Source organism: Tupaia chinensis, unplaced genomic scaffold (assembly GCF_000334495.1).
Source record: "Tupaia chinensis unplaced genomic scaffold, TupChi_1.0 Scaffold000272_1, whole genome shotgun sequence".
NCBI classification, from domain to species: Eukaryota; Metazoa; Chordata; class Mammalia; order Scandentia; family Tupaiidae; genus Tupaia; species Tupaia belangeri.
The window spans coordinates 873,688-900,432 of NW_006159754.1; the positions used below are offsets into that span (position 1 = coordinate 873,688).

General features: G+C 38.3%; 1 protein-coding gene across 1 annotated transcript in view; it reads left to right on the plus strand.

Annotated features, from left to right (window-relative positions):
* The window catches only part of RNF13 (ring finger protein 13), a 126,867-nt gene that overhangs the window by 32,155 nt on the left and 67,967 nt on the right, over positions 1–26,745 (plus strand). The window contains 2 exon segments of the mRNA XM_014588282.2: positions 4,121–4,201; positions 10,992–11,117. Coding sequence (XP_014443768.1) covers positions 4,121–4,201; positions 10,992–11,117 — 207 coding nt within the window.

A 26,745-nucleotide genomic window follows, 5' to 3' on the forward strand; every position in this document is an offset into this window, starting at 1 on the left:
AAAGTACGTGGCCGCTCTAAGTGCCTCGGTTCCTTTACTTGAAAACTGCAGTGCTGTGGTGATGTTTAAATAAGGTAAACAGCTTACAGCAGTATTTGACTCAGAGCACGTGTTTTATTTATCATTTTTATCTTCGTTATAATTACCATTCAGTTCATCCTTCACTCACTCCCTTGCAAGGTATGCGCTTGCTCACCTTGTATTTTTCAGGGTAGAGATAAAACAAACATCAGAATCCTTGTTGTCAGCAGTGTTCCCTATGCTTCGGGTAGTTGAGTGTGGAATGTGAGTTGATGTCATCCTGAAGGGACCATTAGCACGGGGGCTGCCTAGGTGTGGCCCCTGTGCCCATGTGAGTGCCCAGGTCGCTACAGTGGAGTGGGTTGTGAAGGCACACAAGTGGCTTGGGGAACTAAAAATTGAGGCAGAGGAACTGGATGTGATACATCGTTCAAAGGGGTACGTGAAGGGGTTGAAAATAGTAGCTCTTACTTATTATTATTTTGGTTTTTTTAGTTTTGCTTTAGGGCACGTGCACTTGTGGGAGAAGGAGACAGAGAGAGGTAGTGTGAAAGTCATCCCCCAGGGGGTATGGCCACAGTCCCTTCTCCATTCTCCTCAGGATTTTGGGCATGCACGCATACATGTCTGGCATTTTTTAAAAAAAATTTTAAGGTTTTGCCACAAGCAGGTATCCTAACTGGAAAGAGACAAAGTGAGAAATCACCCCTCGGGGGGATGGCCATGGCACAGTCCCCTCTCCTCCATTGTCCTCTTGGGATCTTGGGCACTCACGCACATGTACCTGGCATAATTTTCCAGCTGCTGGTTCTGGGGCTCAAACCGGTTCAGCCATGTGGGAGTCCAGCACCTTAATCACCATGCCACCTGCTGGGGCCTATGGAGCAATTTTAAGAGGCAATTTGAGACAATCCTTATTTTGCTGTTAAGGAAAGAAAAAGTGGTTTCAAAATGTGTCTGACTCAATAATAAAACTTACTCCAAGTCTCAGTGTTACAAATGTGTAGTTCAAGTTCGACATTATAGTTCTGAAATTTCAGCCATGAAAGCAACACTCGTCAATAATAAATGATAAAAGAATACTTCAGTGCAGTTGTAGATTTTTAATTTCTTGAGCATAAAATGCATTTTTTTGTTTTGTTTGGTTTTGGGCTAGAGGGTATGTGCATTTGCCAGAGAGAGACAGGGAGAGAGGTGAGGAGAGATTACCTCCTATGGGGCATGGTCATACCGCAGTCCCTTCTCCACCTCCTCCTCCTTTAGGGGTTTTGGGCATGCACATACATGCACGCAGTGTGTTTCTCAGGTCTCCAGTTCTGGGACTTGAACCCCATGGTCAGCCATGTGGGGTCTGGCAGCCCTTGTCTACCAGGCCACTGAGCCAGCCCAGTGCATTTTTTTTTATAAAGAATTATTGTACTTAACTTTTTAAAACTTATTTATTTTTTATTTAAATTTGACAGAGAGGGACAGAGCGAGTGAGTGAGTGAGTGAGAGAGAGAGAGAGAGAGAGAGCAAGCTGCCAGGTTTGGGACTTGAACCACCGTCGGCCATGTGGGAGTCCAGTGCCTTTAACCATCATGCCACCTGCTGGCCCCACAGTGCATGTTTTTAAAGTGCTGCTTGTACACACACACATAGATATTTTCTTGATCTGTCTCCATTGATCTAAATCAGTTTCTTTATTTTACATGATGTCTTGGGTCTGGAGGAGTTAAATGGATTTTTCAAGTTCAACACAAAGCTAACAATGGTTAAATTACTGGGTTGTCTGGAACGTCATGATGCATTTTTGCATAGAGAAACATGTCTTGACTTTCCAGACAGCCTAATAATCAGTTAAAGAAGGGCGTTTCAATTATGAGATTAAACAATAAATTATGATGATGGATTTAAAAGCATTGTGACTCTAAAGTACTCTGTAAACTGTAGAGCACTCTGCAAGTATAAGTTATTGTTGCTATGGGAAATCACTCTGAAGCAATCACCTTAATATAGTTGGTGGCTGCCAAGTATGTTCCCAGGGGCTGAGTGTCCCAGAGGGAACACCGTGGATAGTTCAGTGACCAGAATCATGTGCTGGAATCACATAGTTTATTGAGTCAATTATCAACATACAGTGAGAAGCAAAGGCAAAAGAGGGGTATGTTAAGGCCCTCTGGATAGCGTTTGTGTGGAATCTAAAAACCGCTCTGCCCGCATCCTCATTCCTGTTAGTTTGTCCAGACGGTTTCTGTTCTACATTAGCTTTCCTGTAGTTACTAAGTCAAGCTGAGAGTAAACCGAGGGACCTGACCATGGAAGGTGTCTGGATCCAAGCTCGCTTTCTCTGTTGGGGAGATGAACCGCGCACAACCTGGCCACAGCTCTAATGCGCTGTTAAGCTAACCAGTGGGTGTTTGACCGATGCTGGGGCAGACTCTCTGAATGTGTTGACCTAATCCACGATGGTATTTTAGGTTTACTTGATTCTTCCATCATTTTCTGGCTTATTCATAACACTTTTGCTTTTTGACATCCTTTTTCTTTTTTTAAGGTGTTTGCTTTAGGGTACGTGTGCTTGCTGGAGAAAGACAGAGAGGGAAAGTGAGAAATCACCCCCTAGGGAGTATGTCTACGTCGCAATCCCTTCTCCATTCTCCCATCGGGATTTTGGGTACACAGGCACATCATCGCGTATCATTTTTCAAGCCACTAGGTGCAGACCTTGAACTGCGGTCAGCCATGTGAGAGTCCAGCACCTTAACTGCTTGCTATGATAACTACTGGCCCCCGACCTTTTTTTTTTTAAGTTTGTTTATTTCTCCCACAAGCAAGAGAGATGTATATAGAGAGAGACAGAGACACGCACTCCCCACTGGGTCTTCATGCCAGTCTGCCCCAGCATCAGCCAGCTTGGCTCGCGGAATGTGTGTGCCCAGTGTGTTCTAGACAGAAGTGTGGGACCTTGTCATGTGGGCTGTTCTTATAGAGCATCCTGTTACTGTGCCACCGTCTGGCCTTCAAAAGTTACTTGTTTATTATCTGTGGGACCAGCAAGTGGTGTAATGGTTACATTGCTGGACTCCCAGGTTGTGGACTGTGGATCAAGTTCTGGAACCAATGGTTTAAAACAATGTCGGGCACATGCGCTTATGCACCCAAAATCCTGAGAGGAGAAGGGATTGTGGCATGGCCATCCCTCCTGGGGGGGGTGATTTCTTGCTTTCTGTCTCTCTTTCTCTCTCTGTTGCTCCCTTTCCATCTCTCTGGTGAGTGTATGAGCCCTATGGCAAAAATCTCTCTTTAAAAAAAAAAAGTTACTTGTTCATTATCTGGGCGTAGCTTCATCTAGCTCCATTGTTTCTCTTGCTCTCTATATACAGATTGAACATTCTTGGATGAGGTAGCAAATTCACTTCACAATTACTATCATTGCCCTTATCTTCTAAAAGCACAGAGAACCTTTTGTTTTATTTTGTTTTGTTTTTGTAGAGGACTATTAAATATTGTAGCATAGAGATCTGTTTGGAAGGGGGTAAGTTGTTACAGACTTGGAATACTTTCAGCTTCCTCTGTACTCGTATATTTCATTGAATTTAGTCCTGTCATTATTTAGTGCTGGATAGAAATTTCAGCTTATATCAAAATTGACAATGCTTTAAAAGTATGAGTTGATGCTGCTTCTTCTCCTTGGAAAGGTCATCTTTCATCACTAGAATCAGAAATCCTGTAAAGCTTTTCTATTAAATTAGACTCTTATAATATTGAGAAAATAAAAGGGAACTTTCTTCCTGGAAAATGATCTGTCTTGAAAAGTTTTTGCTAGGAAATAAACTGCAGGGAGCATTCACAAAACAGTAGTTTGTTTAATGTTAGAAAATTATTGTTGCTGTTTGATGATAATATATGGAATCAATCCTATTTGTGCAGTTGTATATATTGTAAATGGTATATAGTTCTTGTTTAGTGGATACCCATTTACAAATTACATTTTATTGTGAAAAGCTGTAGCAGTAAGTCAGAATTATAGAAATGATCATTTACATAATTTAATCTTTTGTTTTTAATATTATGTGTAAAGTGGTTTTAACTTGATTCTTTTTTATTTTATATTTAGTATAATTTTGAAAATGCGTCTCAGACATTTGATGATCTTCCAGCAAGATTTGGCTATAGACTTCCAACAGAAGGTCTAAAGGTAAGAAAATAGTTTGCATGGTGAAGGCACAAAGTAATTAATCAGGTGATTATGTTGTTTATTTATTTACAGAATGAAAATATTTCTTACTATTTAGTATCATAAAACTCATAGTCATTTGTAAATGGTGTAGACTGAAAGGTCTAAAGAAGAAAGCGAAAATCACTAATGATTGCCTTATTCTGAATAGCTGCTAAGATTTTGGCACATAATATTTCAGACCTGTTTCCTGGGTTATGTGGCATGTGTGTGTGTGTGTGTGTGTGTGCGCGTGTAGATGTATATGCATATATATAATCATGCAATGCTTATATATACAGTGAATCAATATTTAACACTGATAGAAACATGCTACTAGGTTACTTGTGTTTTTCGCTTAATCATATATTTAGATCCTTTTTCCATGCTAATAGGGAAGGATCTACATTATTATTGGTAATGATGGCATGCTTTTACAGTATCATAAAATGCTATGGATTTTGAACATTGGTTTCTTTAAATTTTCATAGTGGATATTTAGACTGTTCAGTTTTTACTCTTACAAAGAGTGCTGCAGTGACTGTTTTCATTCTTAGGCGTTCATCCATTTGCCTCCCTAGGATTTATTTGCAAATGTAAATTGCTTTGTTTATGGCATACATATCAAGAATTTTGTTACATATTTCTAGGTTGCCCTCCAGAAAGTTTCAATTTCAAATTCCATCAGTAGTAATTGAGATGGTCTTTGTTCCTTCGAGTCTCAATATTATCACATTTTTGCTAATTTGATAAAAATATCTAATGAGATTGAACATTTAATGTTTTTTGCTGTGTGTGTGTGTTTATGAGGAAAGACAGAGGTAATTATGAATGTTCTTTTTCTCACTTTTAAATTAAGGTGTCCATCTTTTCCTTGTTGATTTATAAGAATCCTTTATATATTGGAAGAGTTCATCTATTATTTGCCACACATATGCTTCAGATCATTACTCCCAGTTTTTCCTTTATCTTTTAATTCTGTTTAAAGTTTCAAAGATTCGTGTATATATTTAAAAGCTGCTGTCTTAGGGGACCGGCAGCTGGTGTAATAGTTACGTCACTGAACTCCTACATGGCCTACCATGGATGGAGTCCAGACCCTGAGGCTGGAAACTCACACTGGGCATGTTTTCATGTGTTCCCAACATCCCAAGAGGAAAATGAAGGGGAAAGGATTGCGGCATGGCCATCCTCCCCCGGGGGTGATTTCTTGATTTCTATCTTTCTGTTTCTCTCTGTATATCTGGCAAATGCATACACCCTATAGCAAAAATCTCTCTCTCAAGAAAAAAAAAAAAAATTGCTGTCTTGGGGCCAGCAAGTGGCCTGGTAGTTAAAGTCATCAAGTCATCCGTGGTTTGAAGTCTCAGACCTGGTGGCTTGCTTTCTCACTTTCTCCTGCTCTCTCTAGTGAGCATACATGCCCTATAACAAATTAAAAATAATAATAATAAATAAAATTAAATAAAGAATTCTTTTAAAAAATTGCTATCTTTTCCTTCTACCTTGGAAGTCATAGTTAGAAAGTTTTTCCTGTTTCAGGATAATACGAGGTTTTTACGTTAAATTATTTGAATACGTGAAACTGTGTGGATTTATATAACAGAGTGTTTTCAGTTTGTTCTAACTTTCTTAAAATTGCTTATTTAAGTACCACAAACCTGTTTCTTCTTCTTCTTCTCTTCCTCCTCCTCCTTCTCCTTCTTCTTCTTCTTTTTTTAGAGAGATTTTTGATATAGGGCATGTGTGCTCACTGGAGACAGAGACAGAGAGAAAGTGAGAAATCACACACACACCCCCGGGGGGAATGGCCATGCCACATTCTCCTCTTGTGATTTTGGGCATATGCACATGCACCTGGCGTGAGTTTCAAATCAGTGTGTTTGGGACTCAAACCAAGGTTGGCCATGTGGGAGTCTAGCTCCTTAACCACTGCACCACCTACTGGCCTCCCTATTTATTATTCTTAATGATAATGTAATATTTTTATTTTGTTCTAACTTTCTCAAAGTTTCTTATTGAAGTACCTTAAACTAGCTATTGAGTGGCCGGGAAAGTCATGATGCATTTTTGCATAGAAAAACAAAAAAAATATGTCATGACTTTCCTGGGGACCTCAGAAATATTATTCTTAATGGTAATGTTAGGCATCTCTGGGAGGGGCAAATCAGCTTTTAAATAGATTTTACGTTACTTAAAAATACATTTTCAGTGTTGTATAACTATTTGTTATTGTAAAAATATTGGAACAGAAAAGAAGTGTATATACGTATATAGACTATATAATGTAGTGTATTATGTATATTTTCATATATGCGTGTGTATATGTATGAGAAAAAAGAAGTCTCCTTTTTCCTCCTTCTGTACTTATATATAGCGAGTTGTACTTCCCTCTTCAGAGTTCAATCTTAGTGATTTTACAGACCTTCAGATCCTTTTTTGAACATTTAGTGCTTTTAGTACTTTTTTTTATCAATTTGTGAATTCATAAAGTTCAGAAATGGCCATTCATGGTGTATGTGAAACTGCCATAATTACTTTGAAGTTTGATTCCTCCACTTCCCCCATGTTTTAGAGATCTTTCCACAGTGTACCTGGAAATCTAACATACTCCTGTTAGGCCCTTCATGGTATTCAGCAATATGAATGACCACAGTTTATTAGTCGTTTCCTATTAACAGTTGCCTTGGTTGTTTATCCAAAGTCCAGGTATTTCTCTAGGGTAGAGGTCTGGAACTAGGATTGATTAATCAATGGGTGTTTATTCAGTACATCCCAGATTTCATGGATACTGCCAAATTGCCTTTTCAAAAGGCTATACTAATTTAGTTCCATTAACAGTGTTTGAAAACACTCATCTCCTTACATCCTTGCCAGCACCAGATAATATCAGCCTTTTGACTTTTGCCAATGAGATGGGCAGAAAGTATTATCTGTTTTTAGTTTGCATTTCTCTGATTACCAATGATTTCAAGCTGATAACCTTTCTCTCATTCTAGTATGAAGAATCAAACTCTCTCTTCTTACTGAAAAGCATTTCTGTTGAGTAATCTTGTTTAAAAGAGTTCCATGAACTCTTTTTGTTTTTAATTGCTAGAGAGCTCATGCACTCAGCAGAGAGACAGAGAGGGAGAAAGCACACCCCAACACTCCACTCCCTTCTGCTTCCCACCTCCGCAGTGGGGTGTGGTCATGCTGCAGTCCCTTCTCTATTTCTCTATCCTATTGGAACCAAGAAGGAAAAATTTAAACCTGGTGTTTCAGTGTTTTGTGTTACTAACAAAAATACTTGAGACTGAGTACTTTATAAAGAAAAAGAAGTTCATTTGTAAGACTCATGATTCTGATAGGTAGAAAGTTCAAAGACATTACAAAGTAGTGGGAGACAGAACCCCAAGTAGAGTAGAGTGTGATCTGTATTTATATGGCTATGCCTGCCTCATTTTTTCTCCTCATATATAGCTTAGAACTGAGTCATGGGGCCATGCCCCCGTATTTCATTGTATGTAAAGGCCCTGCCCTGGAGCACCATGAAAGGACAAAGTTGTCCCTAATACTTTTGTGATAGTCGGTTCCCAGCACGTGAATTTTTGGAAAACACTCAATCACTGTCCACTAAGACCAAATTTCAGTGGTTTGAGGGACAAACCATCATAGAAACCATAAGAACAGGCATCACTATGGGTGAAATTGTATCAAAGGCAAGAATCCCGCTCGTGATGGGTGAAATTGTATCAAAGGCAAGAATCCCTCTCTTGACTCGTTTTTCTACCTAAACACCAGCGGGCAGAGAGTTAATGTACAGTAACGGTAGCTTTCATAAATCATAGTCGCTTAGAAGATTATAGGACAAAGGTACCCTCCCCATTCACAAAAACAGCAACAACAAAAATTAATAAAAAAAAAAAAAGTTTAAGAAATGTGTAAGACTGGCCCAGCTGTGGTAGTGCAATGTTAATGAGGATGTGGAGGGTCCTAGATGCACAGCAAGCATCTTAATAAGAAGGGATTGTCCAGGCACCAGAGAACGGCATAATGGTTACATTACTGGACTCCCATGGAGTCGATGGCTCCTGGACCCACAGGCTTAAAACTCATGCCGTGTGTGTGTGTGTGTGTGTGTGTGTGTGTGTGTGTGTGTGTACCTAATATCCAAAGAGGAGAATGGAGGAGAAGGGATTGTGGTGTGGCCATCCCTCCAGGCGGGGGCGGAGGTGGTGTTGGTGGTGGTGATTTCTCGCTTTCTGTCTCTCTGTCTTTCTGGTGAGCACTTACACCTTGTAGCAGAAATCTCTCTTAAAAAAAAAAAGGGGAGATCCTCCTAGGAGGATGACACTAAGCTTGCAGATCTTTAGGCTGCACTTTCTTGGCCATTCTTATTTTAGAGACCAGAGAGTTCTGTCAAATTAATTGACCATGTTTTTTTTGCTACCTGGGAGACATTGTAGATTAAAACAAAGTATATTTGTACACAGTTTTAAATGACTCACATCTGAAACAATTGGAATAGTAGGCTATTTCAGCAAGGTTTTCTTTTAGCATAATCCACAGGAAAGATAATATTTAACATTTTAAGACTTGCTTTGTAAAAAGACTTCCTTTTTTTCCCCAGAGATTTTTGGTATAGAGCACTTGCGCTTGCACGAGAGACAGAAAGTGAGAAATCCCCTCTGGGGTGGGGGATGGCCATGCTGCAGCCCCTTCTCCTCCATTCTTTTCTCAGGATTTTGAGCATGCATGCAGACACTCCAGGTGCGAGTTTCAAGCCTCCTGGTCCAGGACTTGAACTGCAGTTGATCCCCCAGGAGTCTAGCGCTTTAACCACTACTCCACCTGCTGACCCAAGACTTTAGTCAGCTTTGCACTAAGGCAGAAAGGCTGGGTTTTGGGCTTTTAGCTTATGTATATTCTATTTTTCTTTCTCATTTTAAAATAATATGTGCTTGTTAAACAGATTCGGTTAATAGAAAAATGATTAAAAACCAGGAATTGTTTTTAGTTACATTCATAACCCCTTTTTGTGTGTCTGGACATGCTATATTTTATTGGTTCACAGATGCATTTTATTACCCAGCATTTAAAAATCTTTAATATTTAGATATATCTTTCAACTGCTGCCAGTGAGGTAGCATTCAGCAGAGAGTATGATCAAGTGGACACGGGAACGTTGGCCATAATTTGTACTATCTTCACTTTGATTGAGTTATGTGCTTTCTTGATACTATATGGATTGAGTTTAACTGCTGTTAAAAGTAACACTGAAAAAGATTTACTGCATTTTAATAGCATCCCAGCAAGAAGTATAGAATAGCACAGAAAAGAAAGAGCAGGATATAGATCTAAGGGTTTAAGCAAATACAGTAGTCTGCCCTTATTCCTAAGGAATATTAGTTCCCAGAGTAGATTAGTTTCCAAGATTCCCAGCGCAGCTGGTCCTAAATTATATGTGTGTCTGTACGTACACACACTTGGTGTTTTTGATGTGGTAACTGAGGCAACTAAGTGACTAACAAGAGAGTAGCATTACAGGTGGACAAAGGAATATTTCATGTCCTGGGCATGAAATACTGGAGTGGGATGGAGCAAGGTTTAAAGCTAATGACTTGTTTATTTCTGGCATTTTCCACTTGATATTTTCAAACCACAGTTTCAATTGGGAAGGAAACTGTGGATAAAGGGAGACTACTGTATTCTTAGCTGGAAGGATGACCTCAGTTCTGCTTCTCTGCAAAGCAAAAGCCAGGTACTATATGAAATTAAGAAGAGGAGGTAGTCAGTGAGAAAATGAAGGAATGACACAGCTTACTCTTGAGTCATGTACAGAAGCTCTCTCTATCCGAAGCCTAGGAAAGCAGAAATTGCCATCTGTGGGCTAGAGTGACCAGGCACCAGGCAAAACTCTTGTTAAGGCATCATGTCATAGCTTTAATTGCTCATTTCTTCTTGTAAATGAATTTGATGAATTCAGTTAGCTCTTTATGTGTTCATATTGAATACATTTTTTATATCTGTTGGGATAGTCATTTGTTTTTTGTACTGTATTTTAATCTATGAGTACAACATTTTTTATTAATTTTTTTATTTATGTACTTTCTGATGCCAAACCATCTTGCATTCCTGGCAAAGCAACTTGCTGTTTTCTTTTTTAAGTTTATAATTATCTTGCTGATATCTTTTCAATTTAGTATATATATATCTACCGCATTTTTTTAACGGTTGCATTATTTTTCTGTTGTATGGATGTGCCGTAATTTTAAAATAGCTTCCTTATTGATGTGTGCGATTCTCATTTCTTGTTACTAAAACCAATGCACCATGAACATCTTTCTACGTAAACCTTTATACAGTTGCGTTTGTGTTTATAGTGAACAAATTTCTAGAAGTATATTTATTAAGTTCGTTTTCATTGTTTGATAACATGAAAGAAAGTTAAAAGTTAATTAAAAAAAAGTATTTTCTTAGCTGAGAAATGTCAAACTTTGTTGGAAAATATACTAACTAACATGTTAACAATGATTTTCTTGTGGTTATTAGCTGATGTCTTATTTGTAAAAGAATCTTTATTATTAAGAAAGATCTAACTTATTTTTAAACAGTAAATGCTCATGAAGCCAAATACTACTTTAGGAGTTATAGGGCTGTGAGCAATTGTAGTTGCAGATAATATGTCTAGCATAATGCAAAAGTCATAAAGTAAATGAAAAAGATGTTTGTAAAAGTAAGTTGACTGACTGAATGACATACAGATAACTTATTCCCAATCCTTTTCCAGGGTTTTTTGATTAACTCAAAACCAGAGAATGCCTGTGAACCCATAGTGCCTCCACCATTAAAAGACAATTCGTCTGGCACTTTCATCGTGTTAATTAGAAGACTTGATTGTAATTTTGATATAAAGGTACTGTTTTCTTTTTCCATTGTTTCATTTACTGTTTGCGACCCTTCAGTAAGTAGCTGATCCAGCCTGTATAACATCTATACCTACACCTAAATCTGCATTGACTCTGAGATTTCTCTTCTATCATAAATTAACTCTTGCATAGGGTTTGTCTTCTGAAGTGGGTTAAGCTGGCATTTTGGATAGGAATGCTTATTTTAAATTATCCTGTGGAAAGGGAAATTTCAGGCAGGAAATTTCAGGCAGTTTACAAAATTATTCAGATGAAAAAAGGAAGGAATGAGACAATGAGAACATGAGATGATGAAGACCAGAAAATCAGGAGGAGGTGTACTGAAGTCTAACACATTTGCTGCAAAATTGACTGCGAGCTTTTGGCAGCCAGTATAAAGAGGAAGTCATCGTGAATCTCATGAGTCACAGTCTTATTAAGATTGAAAATAAACTAGTTGACTAGGATATAAAATAACTACTAGCAATGAAAGAATTTGGACATCTTCAACTGTGGTTTAGTAGTGGACTCTTACATAATCTAATGTAGGAATGGAAACTTGACTTCAGTCTTCAGTAACATGGCTGACCCTTCCCATATTAGTACAGCTCCTCCACCCACATGCACGTTGACGCTGAGATTTCTCTTTTGACATCAGTTGACTCTGTTCCTGTATAAAGTTTGTCTTCCTCAAGTGGGTTAAGCTGGCATTTCAGATAGGAAAGTGCAGTTTGTATAGAACTTCCCTCTCTGTGGAACTTCCTTTTGTGTGGAACTTTCCTCCCTGGTGCTGCTCGAAATGTATGATTTTTCACAAGCCTGTTTTTGGATGCCTTAGTAAAAGAGCCACATTGAGGCCTGTATAAGACAAGCCTTGGTGTTACTTTCACTAGACGCTTCAGAGGCGTTATATACAGTAGTTCTGTGCGTGTCTTACACAGTAGACACGATGTTATTTCATATACTTTTCCGTAGCTTGATCTTAGACAGTTTGTTGAGTACGAAAGTTAGCACTGACTCCTGCTGTGTGTGAATTTTGGTCTCTGCTCCTTGCACTACATGGAATAAATGCCCCCTTCCATCATCAGCTTCATAAGAGAATAAAATAATGAATGCGAAGGGGTTTAAGAATGTAGAGCACTTTATAAATGATAGGTATCATTACTATCATATATTATTTCCAAGTCTGGGCTCTCAATTCCTTTTAAAAGGGGAATAAATTAGAACTTGAAGTCATATATACTAGATTTCCTGTTCCTCAGAGTTGTGTGTGTATTGGGTCGTGGGAAAAGTCAGGACACATTTTTGCATAGAAAAAACACTTAAAAATATGTCATGACTTTTCTGATGACTCAATAGTTTGAATTTAAATCATCATAAGATTGATCTAAAACTAAACTTATAATAATTACAGATGGTTTTGACCAAAGTAAAATATTATTGTAACAATTAATTGAAAGTAAGCTAGTTCTGTTAATTCCAAGGATTCTTGTACAATTTGCTGTGTAATTTCTGATTTAGCATCGTTTTTGGTAACTGGAAACGAAAAGCATTTTTTGTTGTGATTACTTCTTTTTTAGGTAGGAATAGGAGATGATTCACTTTGAGGGTTAGGGAATTACTGTCACTGAATATGTATGTTTGAGGTTGGACACATAGCTCTGGAATAAACAGGCAGGCTTCTTAGCGCATGAATTGGATCCTCATCATGAGCCCGCATCCTTCCATGGCGGCTTTCTCTTTCAGCCATGCCCCACCTGCTCATCTCCTCCTCCTGCCTTCACTCTCATGCTGCAGCCATAACACCACCCTTGGCTGGCTGTGCCGTGCTGACCGTACCTTTGTGTCTGTACACACACGATCTGCTTCATCCGAGATTCTGTCCAGGGTGATCTTTACTAGTCATCATCTGACTGTTTCATCCCGTGTGGGCCAGCTGAGCACGTTACCTCCTGTGGAGACTTCCACACCTTTTCTTGCAGATCGGATTATTCCAGCACAGTGTACACCCTGCCACTTTGTGAATGTCGGGAGAATCATGACATATTTTTCTGTTTTTCTATGCAACAGTGCATCGTGACTTTCTCAATGATCCGATACTTCTCTTATTGGTCTTTATCACAATTCTTTTTTTATTATGTGTATTTTAAGAAATCGTTTCACTTATTTGTAAGCTTATGTTGTGTATTCATGTTTTAACAATATTTATATGTCCGGTTTGTTTCATAGGACATAGTAGGCGTTTATTAAATCAAGCTAGGTAATAGGAAAAAGCCTTCTGCTTATGTGTATAGTGCCGTCTTTAAAAAATGTAAAAAGTTTAAATAGAATCATTCTTGTGTTAGAAAGGAAGATGTTAAAAAAATGTCCCATTGTATCTCACCATGTAGGCATGGTCTTAATGGATAAGGATCTAATTGATTGTATATGTTCTTTAAGTTATTTTTCCTTTAAGGCTAACAATGATTTTAATATTTACTTAGGGCTAAAGATTCCTATGTCATTCCAAAAAATTTTTGTTTTTGATTCAGTCATACTCAAGTCAGAGGATATCAGTGTACATTAGAGACACGGGCATTATAATTAAGGTCTGGAAAGAGGTTGTGTGCATCTTAATCCCCCCTTTATCTGTTACCAGCAGTGTGATCTTGGGCAAGTTATTTTGTGTGCCCTAATTTCTTTATTTGTAAAATAGGAGCTACAGATGGAATATCTCTTATCTGAAATGCTTGGGGCCAGAGTGTTTCTGATTTTGAATGCTTTTGAATTTTGGAATATTTGCATATACATTACAAGATGTCATGGGGATGGGCCCACGATATCTTTATTCACTATAGTCTTCAGATCAAAATCTCAGACTGCATTTTCTGAGCTGCTAAATTGGGACCCAGATCTAAACACAAAACTCATTTATGTTTTATATACATAGCCAGGATTTTATGAAATATTTTGTATCACAACATTTTGACTGGAGGTCAGAATGGGATTTTCTGCTTCTAATGTCATGTCAGGATTCAAAAAGTTTTGGATTTTAGAGCATTTCACATTTCGTGTTTTCGGACTAGGAGTACTTAACCTGAATAATGTTCCCTACATCATAGGATTGTTGTGGGGATCAAACGAAATAATCAGTGTTAAATGCTTATCAGACAATACCTTGTACATAGGAAGGTGGCAATAAGTGGTAACTTGATATTTTACACTTCTTGCCAATAGAGTTGAGCAGAGTAAGAGTAGAGATGGCGAAGGTGCTGACTCTTCAGAAATTAAATTACTGGCCAGATCGCACTGTGACACAGTAACAGTGTCAGCTGATGTGTGAAATTGATCATTTCTTTTACAAGCTACAGTTTAGTTGTGCCAGTGTGTAATGGATAAAATAGAAGTTTTATAAATTTATAAGGGTCGGAATTATGGATCACTGATTTCAAGGTAATATGAATGAGTATAAAGTCATGGTTACTGGAAAGTTTTGTTTCTGGGTAGTTATTGATGATAAGCTGTCAGCTCCCATAGCTGTAATCTTCACGTCCAAATTCTTTGACTGTATCTTTTGAACTTCCAAAATGATGAGTATATACTTGTATTAAGTATGTTGTGGAATCTGATATTTATAATGTATAGTACTTAATTTTCAGAATTGCAGATAAATGTCTTTTAAATAAATAAATGCCTGTAGATAATCAGTGGTGGTTCATTCGCCTATATCTGCAATTTCGTATGACTGCATTTACTTAAGAAAATAGCTAGGAAAATGACACACAGTAGTTCGCTCTTATTTGTAGGGGATACAGTCCAGGATCTCCAGTGAAACTATGGATGTTACTGAACTCTATGCTGTTTTCTCTATATATATGCATCCCCATCGTAACATTTAACTTATAAGCTAGGCACAGTAAGAGATGAACAATAACTAATAATGAAGTAGAACAATTATAACAATATATTGTAATAAAAGTTGTATGAATATAGTCCTTCTCTTAAAATATCTTATATTGTACCTACTCACTTGTTTTCAGACCATGATTGATTGGGGCAACTGAAACCATGGAAAGGGAAACCGCTCATAAAGGGGCACGACTCCGTATTTTATTCTGTATGCCTACTGGATCTGAACGCTAAGGAGGGCTTAATTCAGGACCACAGGTAGTGCTATAGATGATAGCAGTTGCAAGGTAATCTATTTGCACCCCTCCTATCCAAATTATCTCGGAGAAATGAGAATTGGCTCTATATTCCAAAGTTTTTCTTGAAGAAAGGGAACCTTTCCATTGTAGACGGTGAACAGTAAAGACGCAAAGAATAAAAATTCAGTATGTTTTGGATAATGGTGGTATTTCAAGATTGATTGTTTTGCCGCTCTTTAGATTTTTTTTGAAGATTAATATTGTACTATAACTAAAGAGACCTATACTTTACTAATTTCTTCCTTATAAATGATGAAGCGAATTTTATGTGCTACAGTAAAAGAAATGGCAGATTTTCTTCATTTGAACCATCCCAAGTGATTTGTGACTCAGAAATAGCCATTAAGACAGCAGAAATGTAATTAAGAATTCTTGGAGGGAAGAGAATTACTTTCTAAACAGAAAGCATGGTTGGAGTTTCTTAATCTTCTGAACCTATCTTATATTTGAACCTATCTTAAGCTGGAGAGACGCAGCAGAACCCATGCCCAGAGTCAGTAGTTGGCTATGTTGAATTCCAAAAGGCCAGTAAGAGAAACTATTGATTCACAGCTACTCCTGAAAACAATCTCTTACACTGACACTGACAGAAACTGTATCCTCTGAAAAATACAGCTCTTCAGAGAGAAAGCAAAACAATGCTATTTTGTTTGTCTTTGTACAATGCTGTTCTTAACTGTAACAAAATATAACTGTTTGGAAATGTTAGGTTTTGGTGCGCATTTGTAGTTACAAACATTGTGGACTTTTTAATGAAAAAATTAAGGCTATATTAAATCCTTTAGTTGGAAAAAGTGACTTTGAAACATTCTGAAGGAGAGAGTTACACAATACAAGATCAATTACACAATACAAAATGTGTAAAAAATCTAGTTATTGAGAGAATAGTACAATCACCACTTACAATTGTCTTTTGATAGCTACACAAATTTTTGTGTTTATGAAAGACTAGATATGAAAAAAATCCATGTGGTTATAATAAGTTAACAATATTGAGTCGTTTACTGTATTTTAACTGGACTAAGAGGAGCTTGATAACAGAAATGATACAGTGTGTGTACTTTATTAGGCAGTGTATGCCAATAACAGAAATAATACAGTGTGTATACTTTATTAAGCAGTTTATTACCATTTTATGTACCAATGATTATTTTTTGAAACATGCAACTACATAGTCATCCAGGCCAGTTATCAAGAAGGCTGATAGGATTTAGATGTTATTTCCCTCTCATGCGCCACACCCCCTTTCCTTGTGTGCGAATGAAAGCACATTTGGACTGCACACAATAAGGAATACAGTGATGCTCGGCAGAGCTATTCTCTTTTTTTTTTTGAGAGGTTTTCGCTATAGGGTGTGTGTGCTCACTAGACAGACAGAGAGAGACATAGAGACAGAAAGCGAGAAATCACCCCCCATGGGGGATGGTCACACCGCAGTCCCTTCTCCTCCATTCTCCTCTTGGGATCTTGGGCATGCATGCACACGTGCCCGGCGTGAGTTCTAAGCCACCGGGTCCGGGATGCAAACTGCGGTCGACTATGTGGGAATCCAGCGACATAGCCATTATGCTAACTGCTGGTTCCCAGAGCTATTCTCTTTTAGAATGAGGCTTATACAAACTTAGCTGGGATACAAACACCTGCTTTACTTGACTTCTGTCTCTTTTAAATCTCATCTGTATTTTGCCCTTCCTCTTTCCTTAACCTTTAAGATTTTTCAAGTCCCCATATGTGCTCAGCAGTCTCCCCACTCTGTCTTCATTTCTGCCACGTCTTCCATCTGGAATGTCCTCCCTCTGCTTGTCTGTCTGCAAATTGGAATTTATTTTCTGATTTCCTCCATGGCAGAATTGATAAGTTCTTATGTATATATTTCTAAGTATATTTATATATACTTATTTAATCCCATGTCTGTCTCTGTGAACTCCGTAAGGGGAAAGAAAGTTTTATTTTCTGTAGTTATAGAGTCTAACACGTTATGCAGCACTTGGTAGATGATTAATGAACATCTGCAGGCCTAGCTGTGGTGGTGCAATGGTAACACACTGCTCCATGATGCTGGAGCCATGTGGAAGATCAGGGTTCAGTTCTTGGGTCAACCTGCACATGCTGGGTGCTCACGCATATGCCTGTGTTTCTCGGGAGCCACGAGGAAGATTGTGGCGTAAGACCCTGTTGAGATTGCTTGTCTTTCTCTCTGTGTCACTTCCTCTTGAAATAAATACATAAATAAACAAACACACTAAACATTTTTTCGAGTGAACTACTTAAAAAATCCTGAAGGGCTTACACTAAAATGTAAATAGATAAGGGAGTAAACCGTTTCATGGGAACCTTCCATTGACTTCAGACTCATTTCACTTAATGGTCTTGGAAGTATTTATACATCTAGGCATTTATTTACAATTTTCTCTAGGCCCATATATTTTATGAGAATTAAAAAAAAAATACTATACACATTTTCTGGATTATTTAGGTGACCACATCTTAATAAAGTACCTATTTTTGTAAGAGTGTGTTATCTTCTAAAATAGTCCTCCAGTTTTCTTCCCAGGCTCTCCTTTCATTAGTCCTTCTCAGGCCTCCAGGCAAACAGCATTTGGTATTCCCACACCGTGCTGTATACTTCTGTTTCAGTAGTACTAAACAAATAGGTATGACCTTGTAGAAATGAAACTCTACAAATTCAAAGTCACGTAATAGCATTTATTTTTTCCTACTATTTTCTGTATTCCTGCAAAATGATTTATAACATGTCATTTATTTCAGACTCTTGTAGAAACGATTCCACTAAAGGAGTGGGTTCAAGCGTGCTTAATGGCTGGAAGCATTTCTACCCATGTGTGGTTCACTTAAACTGGCTTGTAGTAGTTCATTTACCCATTCATTTGTACATTGGTTTCCTTCCATGCCTTTACTTGGTACACGACTTGTGTTTTAATGATTAGGTTCTTTAGTATGCCATGTGGAAGATCAGGGTTCAGTTCTTGGGTCAACCTGCACATGCTGGGTGCTCACGCATATGCCTGTGTTTCTCGGGAGCCACGAGGAAGATTGTGGCGTAAGACCCTGTTGAGATTGCTTGTCTTTCTCTCTGTGTCACTTCCTCTTGAAATAAATACATAAATAAACAAACACACTAAACATTTTTTCGAGTGAACTACTTAAAAAATCCTGAAGGGCTTACACTAAAATGTAAATAGATAAGGGAGTAAACCGTTTCATGGGAACCTTCCATTGACTTCAGACTCATTTCACTTAATGGTCTTGGAAGTATTTATACATCTAGGCATTTATTTACAATTTTCTCTAGGCCCATATATTTTATGAGAATTAAAAAAAAATACTATACACATTTTCTGGATTATTTAGGTGACCACATCTTAATAAAGTACCTATTTTTGTAAGAGTGTGTTATCTTCTAAAATAGTCCTCCAGTTTTCTTCCCAGGCTCTCCTTTCATTAGTCCTTCTCAGGCCTCCAGGCAAACAGCATTTGGTATTCCCACACCGTGCTGTATACTTCTGTTTCAGTAGTACTAAACAAATAGATATGACCTTGTAGAAATGAAACTCTACAAATTCAAAGTCACGTAATAGCATTTATTTTTTCCTACTATTTTCTGTATTCCTGCAAAATGATTTATAACATGTCATTTATTTCAGACTCTTGTAGAAACGATTCCACTAAAGGAGTGGGTTCAAGCGTGCTTAATGGCTGGAAGCATTTCTACCCATGTGTGGTTCACTTAAACTGGCTTGTAGTAGTTCATTTACCCATTCATTTGTACATTGGTTTCCTTCCATGCCCTTTACTTGGTACACGACTTGTGTTTTAATGATTAGGTTCTTTAGTATTTATCAGGAAAGTCCTATTCGGTGAAGGAAAAAACGCTGAAAAATATTAAATTACATGTGCTCGCTTCTAACTTAGTGAAACAGTGTAATGCCAGTAACTTTATGTGGCTCTTCTCCATGCATGCTTTTACTCCAGATTGTTTACATGGTGGTGGTTTTACCGTAGTGGTCAGAAATCAAGACCATATACGTTTCAGGAGACTTACTGCATTATTTTGCAACCAATAAAATGATTTAAAATCAAGATATTCAGATCACTCAGATATGGTATAATTATGGTATAATTGAACATGTTTAAGGAGGGAAGATGAGATGTAAAGGAAGAGGAGAAGATGGCTTAGATCACTCAACTATTAACGAGAGTAAAAGTGTCATTAGAACCCCGTACTCTCTTCTGAGGAGTACTTTTCAACGTGGCCCTGATCCTAAAATAATGTGCAGGAATAACTGTGCTGGAACAGGATCGAGTATCGGCAGGATTGCTTGCCGTCGTTCTGGATCTTATTTCGACAATTGATTATTCCCTACTGTAACATTTACAGGAATTTTTATTTTATAAATAGAATTAACATCATATTAACAATTCAAAGTACATACACCAATATAGTATTTACATTCGGATCTGAATCCTCTGCTGCTCCATTCTCATCTACATTGGTTTGATCACTTCCAAAGAGATTCTGGGGCCAGTGGGTTGTATAGTGATTAAGGTCCTGTACTGCCACATAGTCAACCATGGTTTGAGTCCTAGATCTTGTGTGTTGAAACTCATGCCAAGCATGTGTGCATGCGTGCCCAAAATCCCAGGAGGAGAATGGAGGAGAAAGGACTGTGGCATGGCCATCCTCCCTGGTGGGCGATTTCTCACTCTGTCTCAGGCAAGCACACACACCCTATGGCAAAACCTAAAAAACAAATAATAATAAAAACAAGAGAGAGAGGTTTTGCTATTTCTTCTTTTGGCTGGAAATGGAGATCATATGTAGGTTTTAGACAGTAGGTATAGAGAATGGAGACTATGTCTGTTGTTTTAGTCTCCCATCATTTCTTCATTTTCTAGAGAAACCACTGAAACATCTAGGTGGGTAGGAAGGGTATTTTGTGCATGGGCTGATGGTCGTGTTACTGTTGCTATGTGTTAGTTATTCTGAAGGAAAAGAAAGCCAGTTTTCTAGAGAACTTTTTTCACTTAACATTTGGCAATGTTTAGAAGCAGAGTGAAAGTAGCTTTTCTGTAGGGAATCCACAGAGTACCACATAAATGTAGGTTGTACTTTACATTGAAGTTGCTGTTGTCTCATATTGCTGGAGTTCCCAAAACCCATGTACAGCCAGATGGTCAGGAGAGGCTGGATCTCCAAACCACACAGTCTGATATGTTATACTATTACTCTTTGGTTTTGACTTTTTTCCTTGTTGTATTTTTTAAACATAGCATACACAGTAGAAGTGTAAATGTGCTGTTTAAATAATAGTAAACTGAATATTTGCATGCCCATTATGCAGCTTAAGAGAGACTTGTTAGGGCCAACCTGTGGTGTGGTAGTTAAGGCAGCTGGCTCCCACATGGTCAACTGCATGGTTCGAGTCCTGGACCCTGAAGCTTGAGAGATATGCGTGTGTGTGTGTGTGTGTGTGTGTGTGTCCTAGATCCCCAAACAGAGAGAGATGGAAAAGGGACTGTGGCTGACTGTCCCCCATGGGAGGTGCTTTCTCCTGTTCCCTTTTTGTCTCTCTCTGTGTGTGTATATGCCTTCTGGCTAGATAGATAGATAGAGAGAGAGAGAGAGAGAGAGAGAGAGAGAGATAGATAGATCGACCGACCGACCGACCGACCGACCGACCTGTTGCTTTTTTGGCCCAGCTGTGGTGACACAAGCAGGAGGGTACCACTCTGCTCTATAAGGCTAGGGCTCTATGGAAGGCCCAGGTTTTTAGACCAACCTAAATAGTCCAGGAGTGGGAGTACACACTTGTTATCTCAGCTAACTGAGAGACTATCCCACGATGACCAGACCCTGTCAAAAATACCTCTTCACCTCTTTCTCTTTCTCTCTTATTTGCTTGCTCTCTTCCTCCTATTATTAAAAAAAAGAAAAAGAGACACCAGTTACTTTCTAGTATATTACTTTAGTCAGACTTCATTAAAGACCTTGCTATCAGATAATATTATAATTTACCTTTTAGATTTAACATGCTTTAGAATTTTAATTGTCACATAATTGTACATATTTAGAGTACTATGTAAATTTCAATACATTTATACAAAGTGTAACAATCAAATTAGGGTTCTTAGCATATTTATCATATCAGACATTATTTCTTTGTGGTGAGAATAGTCAAAATCCTTGCTTTTAGCTATTTTGAAATATGGTTTACAATATATTCTTGTTAACTGTAACCACCCTACTCTGCAGTGGAACACTAGAACTTTCCCCTCTATCTAACCATAACTTTGCACACCCCATCACCCCCATTACCCCTCCCGGCCTCTGGTAACCACTGTTATACTCTCCATTTATTTGTTAGTTACTTACTTACTGACTGACTGGCTTATTCATTCATTCATTCCATCTAAAGATCATGTCAAACTAGTATCAATATCGATCTTCAAAAGGGAACACCCTGTTTGTACCATTTCTATAGTAATTTCAAACGTTTTAAATGAAGTAATATTAAGTGTACTATGAAATGATTGCTTCTTAAAACTACTCATTTTTCATCTTGCATCTGAAAAAATCTTGCCATTGGAAAGATTCTTTGCTGAAACCAGTGCAAACTTCAGTAGTGTGTGTATTTTCTATTTCTGAACTGTAGATTCTTTCCTTTTGCTCCTAATACTACTTTTTTCCCTCTTGCTTGATCCTAACCTAAAAATTAAATCTATGAGCTTATGTTTTATGTGGTTCTTTACAAGGGGCTTTTAGTCCTGTACTTACCATGCCAAAAACAATGAACAGGCAGTAAAGGAGGATACACTCAGAGATCTGTCACTGGGTGGTGCTGTGCACCACGACATTCTCATTGTAATTACCCACCAGTTACCTCTCAAGTGCAATGTGAGTCCCTGTCATTGCTTGTGAAATTCCTTGGCTGATACCACGTACAGAGAGTTACCTTATGTTGCACAAAAAGGTCTTCCAAAGGCTTTATTTTCAGTGACAACTGTCCTGCAGAGCATCCTCTGCTGGGTTAGGATGAGAAATAATGTAGATTTGAGTGGAATATGAATTCTATCAGTATTTAAAAAATGAGAACTTAGATCAGATCCTTCAATTTTAATGTGCACTTTAATATATATTAGTTACTAGTAAATCTTTTATGAATAATTTTTTTAGACCTAAACTGCAGTTCTAACAATAAGATAGTCTTGACAACTTTTCAACGGGTGTAGTTTATTAGAAAGTGTTGTTAAAGTAGTTTTACTTCAGACTAAACAAGTGCCATAAACAGTCACATATAAAGATTATTCAGGTTTTCTTAATGTCTCTGAGGAAAAAGGATTATTTAAATTTAATCTAATTAAGTCAATTAATTAAATTAATTATTTTAATTAATTAATTAGTTAGTTAATTAATTTTGTCATAGGGAGTGTACTCTTGCTGGAGAGAGAAAGACAGAAGAAAAGTGAGGGCTCACTCTCCGGGGGAGATATTCATGCCGCAATCCCTTCTCCTTAATTCTCCTCTTGGGATTTTGGATATGTATGCACATGCCCCTGCTGTGATTTTCAAGCCACTGGGTCTGGGACTAAAACCACAGTCGGCCATGTTGGAGTCTAGCACCATAGTCAGGTGCAAGGCACAATATTAAGCTTTTTTGGAAACAGCCACATTGGAAGCTAATTGTCAGATGATCACTTTGATTTTTTTTTTTTTATTTATTTTTTATTTTTTATTTTTATTTTTTTTTTTGGAGAGATTTTTCACTGTAGGGCGCGTGCGCTCACCAGACAGACAGAGAGAGACATAGAGACAGAAAGCGAGAAATCACCCCCCCAGGGGGGATGGTCACGCCGCAATCCCTTCTCCTCCATTCTCCTCTCGGGATCTTGGGCACGCACGCACACGCGCCCGGCGTGAGTTTTAAGCCACCGGGTCCGGGACACGAACCGCGGTCGACTACGTGGGAGTCCAGCGACATAGCCATTACGCTAACTGCTGGTTCCCTGATCACTTTGATTTTGTGATGTTGTTGCAGAATATGGTTGTTGCAATCTGTGGAAAGTCATCAGTTTTTTTTTCTGATTGTAGGCAACCTATAGATCATTAAGAACTCTACATGAGTGGATTTCAAAATTTTTATGACCACAACTCACAGTAAGAACCCTACTTTTATTCAGGCCCAGAATGTATATAATACTAGCTCTACAATAAAGTTTCACAAAACAGTATCTATAGTACCTGTAATACTTTGGTGTATAAAATTCCTTTTTTCTTTTTCTTTTCCTTTTTTGCTATAAGGCATGTATGTTCTCCGGTGATACAGAGAGAAAATGAGAAAATGAGAAATCACCCCTTGTTTTACATTGGCCATGCCACAGTCCCTTCTTTTCCTTTCTCCTTTTGGGCATGTATGCACACAAGCCTGGTGTGCGTTTCAAGCTGCCAGGTCTAGACTTGAGCTGGGATTGACCATGTGAGAGTCCAGTGCCTTAACCACCACACTAAAATAATACTTGAGTTCATTAAATAAATTTACTGCTCAAAAATGGGTCATGACTTATAGTATACAAAAATGCTGATTTAACAGTAAAAGCTAGCAGGGACACTAAGATGTATGTTCTTGCCCAAACACTTCTAAATTCAGAAAGTGCTTTTTATTTGCAATTTTTGTAATTATTAGAGGGCATATATGCTTCCCACAGAGAAACAGAAGGAGAAAACACTTCCCAATGGGGTGTGGTCACCTCACAGTTGACTTTCATTCGTTCATCTCGTTGGAATTCTGGGCACCAACACAGATAGACCCGGCATGGTTTTCAAGCAGCTAAGGTTGGAATTTCAACCATGGCCAGCCGTATGGGATCTGGCTCCTTTTACCATTCAATTATAGGGCCGACCCTTCATTTGTAATTTTAGCATTAAGATTCGTCTCCTCAGTATTTAAAAATTGCTTGGTCTTATACTACAGATTGACTTTAGAATTATGCCCTTGGCACATAATGTGAGATCCTCAGTCTTCAAGTTCTAAGCATTCTGGCTTCCGTTTTCTGATATACATGAGACAAATAGGTAGACTTTCAAGACGACGCAGAAGAATTTACAAGCCCTTCCAACAGTGTTTTCTACTGAAGTAAATGAATCCAACTTCTCTCTAAGCCTGGTGATAATTGGCAGTATGCCACTTATCAAAAGGTTAGTTCTCTCAGATGTGACCTCACATTAGAAAAGGAAACAAGCCTTTGTTTTACCATAGTAAATGTCATAAACCGTTAAGAACCTGTACTTTTCTTGACAGTTTTTCTCAGAACTTTTATGTACTAAATTTTTTCAAGAATAACATTATTGTCAGGTTTAGTTTCTGTACTTCAGAAAACAAGACAAGGACAGGAGTTGGAATGCCTACTAGTCGTCTACTGGTAGAGAGGAAGTGATGTTTGACACCTACCATTACAGAGAAAAGCAGCGCTACTCTGTTGAAGTGTATTCATGGTCCCGGGGTAACTGGAAAAGGTCACATCACCCTTGATGCCCTTTACTTGAGCAAGCTGGGAAAATGCACTATCTATGAGGAATTTTTTTTTTTTTTTTTAAATCTACAATGACTAAAGTAAAACATTTTGTGTTTTTCTTTTTTTTCCTTTAGGGGGAATTAAGCAACAGATGTAAGGAAATTTTGTTTTTATGGCTTATATCTTATTGGATTAGAATGGGTAAACAGTGACTTTGCTTGAGGTTTAGTTCACACAACTCTATATCATGATACTGATATACATCAATAAACAAGATCATTCCTTTTTTTTTTTTTTTTTTCTTTTTTTAAGAGGTTTTTGCTGTAGGGTGTGTCACTTGCTGAAGAGGCAGACAGAAAACAAGAAGTCATCCCCTGGGGGGGAATGAGCACACCACAGTCCCTTCTCCATTTTCCTCATGGGATTTTGGGCAGGCGTGCACATGTGCCTGGAGTGAGTTTCAACCCACTAGGACTCGAACTGCAATTGGCTTTGTGGGAATCCAGCACATTTCTGTTCCTTGTTTTAAAGGAACAGAGAACCTGGCATTCAGAATGCTCTAATTTTTTTTTTTTTAAAGGATTTTTGCCATAGGGCACATGTGCTTAACAGAGAGAAAGAGAGTGAGAAATCACTCCCCCACTTCCCTAAGGGGATGGCCCATGCTGCAGTCCCTTCTCCTTCATTCTCCTCTTGAGATTTTGGGCATGCATGCACTTGCACTGGCGTGAGTTTCAAGCCTCCAGGTCTGGGGTTCGATCCATGGTCACCCATGGATGAGTCCAGCGATGTAACCACTATGCCATCTGCTGGTCCCCTAATTTTTTTTTTTTTTTAGTGAGATTTCTAGTGATAACATCAAGTAGAAACAGGCTTAGTTTTCCTCTCTCCGTCTCTCTCTGCCCTTCTCTTCCTTCCTCTTTCCTTTCTTTCGAGAGAGACAGAGACAGGCACCTTCATCAGAGTCCATTCTCAATTGGATGATGGGTGCACATGCCTGTGCTCAGAGAGGTCCAGTGATGCAGACCTTTCCCATGCTGTTCAGTTGTGCTACCATTGTGTCACCACAGTGGGGTTTTGTTGTTAATTATTGACCGCTGGCTTTCTTTGCTAATTATTGAGGTAATATTTTAAAATATAAATCATCTTAAACTTAGTTTTTTAGTATTATGGTTTCCATTGATTTTTTAAAATTTATTTACATTTAAATTCAGCCTTGCAGTGTACGTAATGATTTTTCCCAGGATGAATGTAGTGCATATTAGTCTAGTCCAAGACATTACCATATGCATTATCATTTACAGATACCTTTCATTTTTATGTCTGTTAAATGTTCTTTCTTTCCCTGATTTCCCCCTTCCTGCTCCCCACCCCAACCCATAGTGTTTTAAATGAATTATGTGAAGCTGGCCTGATTAAAATGTATCACGTTGTCAGGGTACATAGCTGGGTATTAAAAAAAATAACAATTACATGTGCAGTTCATGTGTAAAGTGTTACATCTGTAATTATGCGCAGTCCATCACTGAGTTTTTATTTTGAACCTGGCATTGTTTGTAAGGGCCTTAAGAACTAAGTAATACACAAATTTAAAAGTAGGGACCAGCAGCTGGCGTAATGGCTATGTCGCTGGAATCCCATGTGGTTGACTGCAGTTCGAGTCCCGGACCTTAAACTTACGCCGGGCGCGTGTGCGTGTGTGCCCAAGATCCTGAGAGGAGGATGGAGGAGAGGGGATTGCAGCGTGGCCATCCCCCTGGGGGGGTGATTTCTCACTTTCTGTCTCTCTGTCTTCTCTCTCTGTCTTCCTGGCGAACACACGTGCCCTATGGCAAAAAACTCTCAAAAATAAAATAAAATAAAATAAAGCCCTCAAGACAAAAGCTTGCCATTTATAATAGAGATAGAGCTATCCTGC